General features: G+C 42.6%; 1 protein-coding gene across 1 annotated transcript in view; it reads left to right on the plus strand.

Annotated features, from left to right (window-relative positions):
• The window catches only part of kalrna (kalirin RhoGEF kinase a), a 159,129-nt gene that overhangs the window by 66,482 nt on the left and 81,392 nt on the right, over positions 1–11,255 (plus strand). The window contains exons 20-37 of the mRNA XM_017410188.3: positions 1,197–1,316; positions 1,880–1,948; positions 2,597–2,746; positions 2,817–2,966; positions 3,176–3,290; positions 4,185–4,300; positions 5,141–5,263; positions 6,055–6,237; positions 6,384–6,505; positions 6,765–6,831; positions 6,919–7,028; positions 7,637–7,706; positions 7,815–7,904; positions 9,705–9,797; positions 9,938–10,049; positions 10,134–10,324; positions 10,403–10,504; positions 10,588–10,736. Coding sequence (XP_017265677.1) covers positions 1,197–1,316; positions 1,880–1,948; positions 2,597–2,746; positions 2,817–2,966; positions 3,176–3,290; positions 4,185–4,300; positions 5,141–5,263; positions 6,055–6,237; positions 6,384–6,505; positions 6,765–6,831; positions 6,919–7,028; positions 7,637–7,706; positions 7,815–7,904; positions 9,705–9,797; positions 9,938–10,049; positions 10,134–10,324; positions 10,403–10,504; positions 10,588–10,736 — 2,132 coding nt within the window. The remainder of the gene's footprint in view (positions 1–1,196; positions 1,317–1,879; positions 1,949–2,596; positions 2,747–2,816; positions 2,967–3,175; positions 3,291–4,184; positions 4,301–5,140; positions 5,264–6,054; positions 6,238–6,383; positions 6,506–6,764; positions 6,832–6,918; positions 7,029–7,636; positions 7,707–7,814; positions 7,905–9,704; positions 9,798–9,937; positions 10,050–10,133; positions 10,325–10,402; positions 10,505–10,587; positions 10,737–11,255) is intronic.

Here is an 11,255-nt window from a genome sequence, read left to right on the forward strand (position 1 = left end):
ATCAAAATTAAACGAAATAAACATTTGAAATATATGAGTTTGTATGTAATGTATGAATATAATATACAAGTTTCACTTTTTAAATGGAATTACTGAAATCAATCTACTTTTTCATGATATTCTAATTTTATGACCAGCACCTGTAATTAATGAGAGTTGTTCATGGCGACAGACCCATCCACACACACATCTTTGCTGCTCCTCTTTCCTGTCCTCTTCTTATCTGACTTGTAAAACTGGGTGTAGACGCACTGGGGCAGATCACAGCCGAGTGTGAAGAGGTTGGGATGGGAGGCAGCTCCTCCAAGTCCGAGGCCATGGTCCTCATCTGTCAAAAAGTGCATGATCCCTCTGTTGATTTGCCTTAAGTGGAGGAGTTCACAATAATTCAGAAGGTGCATGTCTCTCCTAAGCCTTTCGTTCTGACCAACTCTGTCAGATCTTTTCACTTTGTTGTGTACAATGGTCCAAAACAGGGATGTTGTTTCTCTCCCAAGCTTTTCCCTCCTCACTCTTGGTATAACATCATCTCCTCACATAAGAGGTATACATATCAGACTTTATGCTAATGATATTATCTTCACTTTAGTAGATGCAAGGTCATCTCTTTCTCTCCTTAAACTGATCGACAGTTTCACTCTGTTCTCTGGTGTTACCATAAATTGTGGGTAAGTCTGTCTCTTGATGGTCTTTATTTTAGTAGCCCCAAATTCAAAATCACTAATGAACATTTTGATTATTTAGATATTAAAATTCCCAGAAATTCCAATTTTTTTTGTTAAAATTGAATTATACTATAGCTAATGCACCTCTTTAGGTACATTTTTCTATCTTGAGTTCTAACTGTGTCGAGTGGAACTCACTCTGTTGGGGGTGAGTGAACAGAACAGAACAGTTCAATGCCATGGCAGCAAAGACTTAAAGCTGCCCCTGGCTGTTCATAAATCACCAACTGAGTCCCAGAACGATTTAAGCTTTGTGGAGCCCAAGAAGGCCTGGAGAGTACGGTAACTCAACAGCGATGATGTGGAGTGCTGCACATAAAACGTGTGGCAATCTTTATACCACAATACACTTGTTTACTCCATATTATTGACCTTTAAGTTGTAACTTTTCATGCGAGATACTATGGTTTGGTTAGCGGCACAGCACGCACATTTTGCCAAATGTTGTTTTGTGTCTTTGTGGCTCTTCAGGTGCTGGGTTGGATCCGGAATGGTGAGTCCATGTTGAATGCCAGCATGGTAAATGCCAGCTCTCTGTCTGAGGCCGAACAGCTGCAGAGGGAGCATGAACAGTTCCAGATGGCAATAGAGGTACATACACACAAACATACACACACACACATATCCTGATTGCAGCTGCTCAGAGTAGGTTTACTCGTCTTAATTATTTCACTGTGCATAGGACTGAATAGTAGCAGATGACACACACATACACCAGCACAAGTTCATATTTTTGTCTTTATTAGGACATTGACTTCCATTAATTTCTGTAGCCTAACGCTGACTTTTATCATACACACACTTTGTAATATGTGGTTTGTAAGATGTGTGTGTGTACTTGGTTTTGTGTATGTGTATGTGTGTTTCTCAGCATTGTCTATGTCACACATTTCCCATCAGTATGATGCAATGCTGCTTTGGCTAATTGCCTAAATACACAACTGTACAGACACAACTCTGTGGAACAGCCTGTGTTTTTGAACCCAAAGAACCAAGAACCGAGAGGACAGACATCTCTCAGGCTTCATCTGGAGGTGTTGATGTTTGATACATCCCACCAGCAACACTTGATTAAACAAAGCTGCATTGATCCAATGTGCCAGTGATAAATGATAAACATGGAACTGATGGTAACCAGCTCTTCTCTCCTCTAGTCTCTCTTCCACGCCAACTCCCTCCAGAAGACTCATCAGAGTGCTCTGCAGGTTCAGCAAAAAGCTGAGGTAGAGCTGTCCTTTTTTGTTTATATTTTTACCACAAATATGATTCTAAAATGTAGAAGCAGCGTGTGGAACAACTAAGTCTATCTTTGCTGCTTTCGCATGAATAAAAAAAATTGGTAACTAGCAGCCAGGAGCTGCTGATCAAATGTATTGATTAACTGATCATCATCAGTGGGACCACCTCTAGAAAAGCAGGAGTTTTGTGAGTTTTCAGCTCTGGAGCAGACAGGTGTGGGTTAACACAATGCCAAGGGTTAAAGGTCAATTCCTAAGCTACTTAGAGTCCACAGAGAGAAAGATTATTCACAACTAGAAAACATTTAAGACATCTCCCAAATTTCCCTGCAAATTCCCCCTGCAGGTCAGACCGTGCAATGTTCAGGAAAATGAGCTCCATCTCAGAATGCTGCTTAAGGTGGTTTAACAAGTTTTTCACACACTGTTTCTGTGATTTGTGCTAATGTATGATAAGTAAATTACAAGTTACAAACTGCGTAATGGTTGTTGTTTATGTAAGTTTGTATTAACCTGATTTTAGGATTTCTCTTTAAATTGATATGCACACTCTCAAAGAGTGTACTTATATTTATACATGCCTAAAATCTCCTGTTATTCTGTTTGCACCTTTTGCTATCTCCTTTCCCCCAGATGATGCTTCAGGCAGGTCACTACGATCCAGAGGCCATTCGAAACTGTGCTGAGAAGGTGGCCGTCCACTGGCAGCAGCTGATGCTGAAGATGGAAGACCGCCTGAAGCTGGTCAATGCTTCTGTGGCTTTCTACAAGACATCTGAGCAGGTACACTTCAAACCTTCGCCCACTCACACAGTTCGGGTCTCCATGCAAACAGTCCTTTGCGTCTCTGCAGGTGTGCAGTGTGCTAGAGAGCCTGGAGCAGGAGTACCGGCGGGATGAAGACTGGTGCGGCAGTCTGGACAAGCTCGGTAGCTCAGGCGACTGTGACCACCTGCTGCCTCTGATCAGCAAACACCTGGAGCAGAAAGAAGCCTTCCTGAAGGTGAACAGATGGAACAGGCTGCTCAACTGCTGCCACTCACTGCATAAAAAAAAAAAAAAACACGATAAAGTTCCTTGTAATTTACCGTGAATCACATTCTTTTTGTTAATATCTCTTCAGTCAATACCGTACTGCTGGGGTTCTCATTCAGAATTTGTGTGTGGAGTGTGTGTCTGACTGTGTTCATGCTCTCTGTCGGGGCGCTTTAGGCTTGCACGCTCGCTCGAAGAAACGCCGAAGTGTTTCTGAAGTACATCCACAGAAACAACGTGAGCACTCCCGGAGCTGCAGGCCACACTAGAGGACCTGAGCAGCAGGTTAAAGGTGAGCTCCGCTGCGAGGTGGTGGAACAGCAGTACATCCAGGTGCTCTGGCAGAATCAAACCTGAAACTTAAAGCTGGTATCTGACTGGGCTGCGACTCATTGGAGAACAGCATTTCCAAGGACGTCTCCATGAGAAGAGTCTCAATTACCTTGTGTGAGGCTTGCAATCTTGTGACTTCCATTTTCAGCATATATTTTAAAAAATTGTGCTTCAGATTTTCTCTCAAAATAGTCACAGAGTCAACTTAAATCCTTCTGAATATGTCGCAAGCGTCTCAAACCCATCTCATGAGCACTTGAGCTGTATGCTGACACCTGCACAGGAGTCCTCCTCGGACAGAAAACATGTCCAGGCTTTAAAAACAACGCTGACGATAAATAACAACTATTAAAAAACTGGTTCAAATCTGACGATCTTCATTTAGAAGTGTACTCCAACTGATTTAATCCTAATTGTGTGGACGGGTGTCAAGATGAGTAAAAAGCAGGCCGACGAAGCTACGATGTGGGCATAGACAGACAGTTAATTAATGTGCATGGCCTAGAATCCAGTTTTACAAGACATGCAAAAACACAAAAAAAGCTAATTTTCTAAATCTAGCCATTAAAAATGCAGCTGTGAGGCACATTGGTGTCCCGGTCGTAAAAATTTAGTGAGACTGCAACTGAAAATTAACCTTTTTTCCTCACACTTTTGAGCCATCAACAAATCAGTAACAATCCAGTGAGATACTACCTTAAAGCTTAAATCTGGGAACGAGAGAGCACATAAACCTTCTGGTACTCGTGTTAATGAACGCACAAATGTCGTCTCAGTAATGTGGCTCTTTGTGTGTCGGTTGTGAGCGGGCGAGTTTGACGTCAGCATTGATGTTGTGTGCTTTTGTCTGCAGCTATTCTGAACGAGCTCCTGCAGAGAGAGAACCGGGTGCTTCACTTCTGGACGTTAAAGAAACGTAGGCTGGACCAGTGCCAGCAGTACCTGGTGTTCGAACGCAGCGCCAAACAGGTCAGTGCGGGTCGCCGGGTATCGATACGGAAACGCAAGGAACACAAAAACAGTTCACACAATCATACATCAAGTGCAACCAATATAAGTTTGAGCAGCACTGCCAAAGACTTCCAACAAAGTAAACATCTCAGCGTAGCATTTTACTGCTCCATGTGCTTTCAGCATCACCATACAACCAGAAAGGAAAGGTCCACTTTGAGTGGCAGAGCTAAGGCAACCCAAGCCATGATAAAATAGTAATAAAAAAGGGTAATTAGTCAAATTTACTTGTTGGACCTTAACATAAATAGAGCTTCTTTTGGGCCCCACCATAGACTAAAGGTATGCTTTTAAAATCCTAATAGATATGTAATCTTTTCCATTTGGTACAAATCCCTTACTTTTTGGACCCAAGCGCTGTAGGAGGGTGGCTCTTACTGCATTTGTTTAATTGTAATGCATTTCAAAGGCTGCTGTGAAAAGAACATTTAAAAGATTTAATTTTGCTCATCCTTGCACACCTGCTGGTATAATACTGAGTAACGGGACTGTTGCATCCTTTGGTATGAAGAAAGATGTGGTTTATAGCCTCGTACAACCTCCTCTCTCAAAAGTTTTGTAGTTTAGGGCATGACCAAAATATGTGTGCGTGATTGGGCACTGCTGACCCACATCTTCTCCAACACAATCTTGGTACTTTAGGGTCAATCTTAGGGACCACTAATGATTTTCCATTTAAATTCCCGCCACATATTTAGTTTGTGTGTTTTTTTTTAAAAAGGTCTGGTGTATTCAGAAGAGATTTTATAAAGGAATGTGACTCGTTGATGGATTTGTTTGATGCTTGTTTGTTTGCAGGCTTTGGATTGGATCCAGGAGACAGGTGACGTTTACCTGACCACACACACATCACCTGGAGGCAGCAGTGAGGAAACTCAGCATCTCCTCAATGACTACCATCAGTTCAGACTTACCGCTAAGGTACACTCTGTGGCTGTATGTATATATGTGTGTCTGTGAGTTTAGGACAACTCTGAGTTTTCTGTTCTAAAAAGAGAGGTGGGAAAAACTCAGAGTTTATCACCAAAGTAAACCCGCCTGAGTTTTTACCGTTCCACTTCCACCTAAAGCGACTGTCCCACATCAGTCGAAGCAGAATTACTTTAAAATGTCTCACATCGGGAGAGGATTTCCCATCTAGGTTGGATTTGCTCTATTTATCAAACTGAGATGTAATTAACAAAAAAAAAAAGATTTGCTGAATAAAACAAGTCCACTGTCACCACAAATTAAAGACAAAAAAATTCCCATTTATTTAATCTTCTTTATTTTTAAAAAGCCTAAAAATGCAGCAGTTTGAATTTAAAGTTCAGTAATAAGATTTTTGGCTCCACTTTCCTGAAATACAGAATTTCCTTCTCTATTAATAGTCTTAACTCTGATGGTTATAATACCTGAATAATCCTGAGAGAAACTAATTGGTGTTCTTTAGTGTTTAGTGTTTATCATGTAAAAAAAATATCACACAGCTGTTAAAGCAACAACATTTGGCCTGGGGCAGATGTTGAAGTAAAAAGTTAATCTCCTTTCACAAAAGGACATTTAAACTAATATTTTTATTTATTTTGCAAAGTGCATAGAACTAACAGTGACAACTATTATGTGTGGGGCAACAGCTGGGCAGGTGTGTGTGTGTGGCAGCATTTGTTGAAGTGCTGCTTTATTTTTTTTGTGCTGTTGAATCATGTAACACTGTGACACTGGCCCCTCAGCAAACGAAGGAGAAGGTGAAGCTGCTGATCCAGCTGGCAGACAACCTGGTAGAGAAAGGCCACACCCACATATCGGAGCTGAAGCGCTGGGTCAGCACGGTGGACCGCAGATACCGAGACTTTTCGCTTCGCATGGCCAAATACCAGGAGAGCCTCGAGAAGAGCCTTGGAGTCAGCTCTGAGGTGAACAATCAGTCTGTTTAACGGACTCCACTGATGGATTCTGAATGAGCACTCATGAATGTGATTGTGTGCCAGTGTTCTGTATAGACGATGCTGTAGATGTTTTTGCTTCAGATTATTGACCAAAGCTTGGCTCCCCTCTGTAGGACAATAAAGACTTAGAACTGGACATCATTCCTGCGAGCCTGACAGATGACCCTGAGGTCAAACTGCGAGATCCAAACCATGAGGTTAATGAGGAGAAGAGGAAGTCTGCTAGAAAAAAAGAGTGAGTACAGTACACGAGTAAAGGAGCTTGGAGTTCATGTCAGATATAAAACTCTGAGGTCTCCCCTTTTTTCACATGGTGGTTCCACTTCACTTCAAGCTCGGGTCCTCTACCAGAGGCCTGGAAGCTTGAGTGCTCTCTTTAGTATCTTAGCTGTTCCTAGGACTGTGCTCTTCTGAGCAGAGATCTGTGTGTGTGTGTTGTAGGTTTGATACCTCACTGTTGATGTTTCTGTGTTTAAATCATCTCCCTCTCTCAGGTTCATCATGGCAGAGCTGCTGCAGACAGAGAAGACCTACGTCCGAGATCTGCAAGAGTGCATAGAGGTGAAGAACCCCACCTCCTACACACACACACACACGCGCGCACAAACACACACCCTTCTGCCTGTCTAACTTCTCTTTCTGTGACAGACCTACCTGTGGGAGATGACCAGCGGTGAGGAGGAGATTCCTTCAGGCATCTTAAACAAGGAGCAGATTATTTTCGGCAACATACAGGAAATCTACGACTTCCATAACAAGTGAGCCGACTGTTTCTAATTAGGTGGACTTTTTGTACAAAGCAGATCTTTTTTCTACTAATTTTACCATTGAACACACTTGACCCTAGATGAAGCTACTTCGTATGAGTATAGACTATAAGCTGTCTTTTTTATTCTAGCTGCAAATAAGGAGATAAAATTATTTTAAAACTTCCATTAAAGTAACAAAACACTATCTGAGGCATCTACAATTACTTTTTTTTTGCAGATTTCTCTGCTTAAAAGTGTTTTCATGTGTTTGTCTTTCTCTTCTAAAACTTTCCCAAGTGAGTGCTCAGGTATTTTTCTTTCCTGTAAGGTATTGTGGGCCTTTGCAGTTTAGCTTCACAGACAGTTCACTAACCCTCCAAGTTTCCCAGAGGAAACTTTCAGCTCTGATCTCTTTATACAACTTCCGGAAGCTTCTGTGCTGTTTCCTCAAAGCAACATCTTCATGATTTATTGCCTCCATTTAGATGTCTATGGGGTGTCTGAGCTTAGATACAGGAGTTTCAGACGCTACAGTTCACCATAATATCGGGGGTTGTTTTAAGCTTTGAGCATATTTGATGTCGTGAAAGAAGAGACGTTTGATCTTTTTTCTGCAGCATCTTTCTGAAGGAGCTCGTGAACTACGAGCAGCTTCCAGAGGATGTGGGCCACTGCTTTGTCACCTGGGTGAGAATCAGACGTTTCATGTCAGATTGCTGCCTCTTATTTTTGACCTAATTCAAGACTGGTTTGAGTTCTTAAAGCATCCTCCTTTTCTGTGTTTCCTTTCTTCAGGCTGATAAGTTCCACATTTATGTTGACTATTGCAAGAACAAACCAGACTCCAGTCAGCTCATACTGGAGCATGCCGGCACCTTCTTTGATGTGAGTACAACCTGTTGGACCATAGGTACATGGTGGTTCCTCTAGGAGTCTTAAATTGATTCTTTACATCAGCGTTGTCCAATCCTGGTCCTTAAGGGCCACTGTGCTTTATGTTTTAAATGTTTCTCTGCTTCAACAATGCCGTGAGCTTTCACACACAACAATTAAATAATGCAAATAATATTAATTTGTGTTATTAATGTAATTTCTGTATGATTTCTGCCATTTTGATGGCTTTCATATAAATATCTGTCTTTAGATTTCTCACTTTTTGTTGCCAATATGTTTGTTGGCACTTGTGTTATGTGTCATATGTTTCTACAGAAGTGCTAATGTATTTCATGCATATTTATTACAAATTTAATCCCATTGATCTGACAGAATTGCACTGAAAAAGGCTTGAAGTGAGGCAGGCATTAACCTGTTAGCTCACGGCCTGGTCCTACGCTGTAGTTCTTCTTCTGTGTCTATTTTTGCATCAGAACCTTAGTTAAGACAATCAAAAAGGGAGGCACACTGCAGCATCTGTCAATGTTTCGCTCTGATGGCTAAAAATATTCAATATTTGTTCAAGTGTATAATTTTCTTCAAAACTCGACTAAATCAAAATGTGAAGTGCATCAAGTTCTGAGGCTTTAATGAAATTTCTGGGACCGAAGTTCCCAGGGAGGTGACTCCTGACCAGCAGAGCTCCCACAGCTTTAAGTACATAAATCTTTTTTGATCGCATAATGTGAAACCTAATGAGAACTAACAGAGCTTTGAAGTGACTACGCTGTGCTTCAGATGAGTGCACACAGACTTGTGCAGAGCAGGAGGGAGACAGACCCCTCCCCGGCTCTCCTGCCTCTTTCTTTAAATTAAAAATACTTTAAGGTGCTGAAATGAAAATCAAAGCTCATAGCAGGCCTTTGTAGATCACTGAATAATCTGTTAAAATTTAGCTCCTCGGGAGGTGGTGTGGTTGCTGATTTCTCCACTAGAAGCATAAATAATATTGGATATGCACCAGAAAAAGGTGGAATGGTCCCTCTGGGTGGACAGAGAGGTTTTGCCTTAAGTGGAGGAGTTCAAGTGTCAAAGAGTCGCATTCATAAGTGAGGGTAGAATAGAGAAGGATCTGGATCGACGGATTGAGGCCTCGTCTGCAGTAACGAGGGCGTTGCGCCGGTCTGTCGGGGTGAGGAGGGTGTCCAGCTGAAAGGCGAGGCTTTCAATTTACTGGCCTGTCTTTGTTCCAACCCTCACCTATGATTATATTTGAAAGAACGAGATCCTGGATACAAACAGCTGAAATGAGATTTCTCCGTAGGGTGGCTAGACTCAGCCCTAGAGTCAAGGTGATGAGCTCTTTTATCCTGGGGAAGCTTAAAGTAGACCTCCACACCCAAAGGAGTCAGCTGAGGGAGTCCTGGTATCTGATAAGGACTTTTTCTGGTCGCCTCCATGGGCAGACCCATTTAAATTATGGGATTATGTGTCCTCTCTGGTCTGGGAACACCTTGGGATCCCCTAGGAGGAGCTGGATGGATGGATGGCTAGATGTGTAGTTCAGCTTTTGGGCAGCAGATGGGGCAGTTTAATCAGTGAATAATACATGTTTTCTGAACTGGACATTTCTATATTTTAACATTTTTCTTAAATTTTATCCAGGGTTTGTTAAGTCATTTACGTATTGCTTGTAGATTTTAAATTTAATATGCAAAGCAAAACCTTTCCATTTCTTCTTTTCTTTACGATTACACAAAATAAAGTTGTAAAAACCTGCTGTTATAATTATTCCTCTGTGTGCACGAACAGGACATTCAGCAGAGGCGTGGCCTGGTGAACTCCATCAACTCTTGCCTCATCAAACCAGTCCAGAGGATCACAAAGTACCAACTACTGTTGAAAGTAGGCGCAGAGGCATCAGCACCTCTCATATAATCATAGCTGACTTTAAATCTTCCTTCATACAGACAGAAAAGAGCAACAGAACACGTCACATAGACTGAAGTTGATCTATGCCGCTTTAACGTCTTTTCCTCTTGCAGGAGTTGCTGTCTTGTTGTGAGGAAGGTAAAGGGGAGATCAAAGATGGTTTGGAGGTGATGCTCAGTGTTCCCAAGAGAGCGAATGATGCCATGCATCTGGCCATGCTGGAGGGTAAGATCAGGCCCACGCCGCTGCTGAACGACATTTACGTCTCCCGTTAGTTGGGTATGAACGCTCAGTCCTCGTCTTCCTCAGGCTTCGAGGAGAATCTGGAGGTGCAGGGAGAGCTGATCCTGCAGGACAGTTTCCAGGTGTGGGACCCGCGCTCGCTCATCCGGAAGGGGCGGGACCGACACCTCTTCCTGTTTGAGTTCTCGTTGGTGTTCAGTAAGGAGATCAAAGATTCAGCCGGAAGAACTAAGTATCAGTACAAGAACAAGCTACTGGTAAGAGACTTGGGTTTTCATGTGTGAACGGCACGGTGCCTGTTCCGGTTTTAACCTGATGTTCTGTCTCTCCTGCAGACATCGGAGCTGGGGGTGACTGAGCACATTGAGGGGGACCCGTATAAATTTGCTCTTTGGGCAGGAAGAACTCCCTCCTCTGATAATAAAACAGTGTTAAAAGTAAGAGAAACTGCAATGTTGCTTAAAAAGATTTTTCAGCCTCCACCAGCCATCGTGTGACAATAGAACTGTGCCTCCTTCAGGCCTCCAGTATGGAAGCCAAACAGGAATGGATCAAGAACATCCGGGAGGTGATCCAGGAGAGGATGACTCAGCTGAAGGGGGTGCTGAAGGAGCCTCTTCCTGTGCCTAAAACACCTGCACTGACCAAACCCAGGAATCACACAAAGAGGTAAAGCAGCATCACGAACAGCTATAACCTCAACTTTAAAGCCATCTAACCCGTCAGACAAAAGTCCAACAGCCAGGACAAATATTTTACAAGAAACCCTACCTGGGGAGTAAAGCATTACAGGTGACAACTGACTGATCGACATTAAGAAATAAAACCTGGAGGGGGACAGATTTCCCCTCAAGAACAATCCACAGTTCAACACCGCTCTGAGATACAGACACTAGTTGCAACAAGTGCCGACCAAACAGTCGTGAAATGTTTAAACCTCAGTGAGCAGCTTCAGTTTTTATTTCCAGAGAACATACTGTAACTTACTGTAACCCTGTGATGGGCCGGCAACCTGCCCAGGGTGTCCCCCCCACCCCCAACACAGTTATGGTGGGAGATTGGCACCAGCTCCCTGAGACCCGGAAAGGAGAAGTGGGTAAAGAAAATGGATGAATGTGACTCCAAGAGGGCAGTCTTACCAATAGCTGATCTATTGAAACTTGGCTCTTTTCTTTTTTTTTTTTTTTT

Source organism: Kryptolebias marmoratus, linkage group LG6 (genome assembly GCF_001649575.2).
Source record: "Kryptolebias marmoratus isolate JLee-2015 linkage group LG6, ASM164957v2, whole genome shotgun sequence".
NCBI classification, from domain to species: domain Eukaryota; kingdom Metazoa; phylum Chordata; class Actinopteri; order Cyprinodontiformes; family Rivulidae; genus Kryptolebias; species Kryptolebias marmoratus.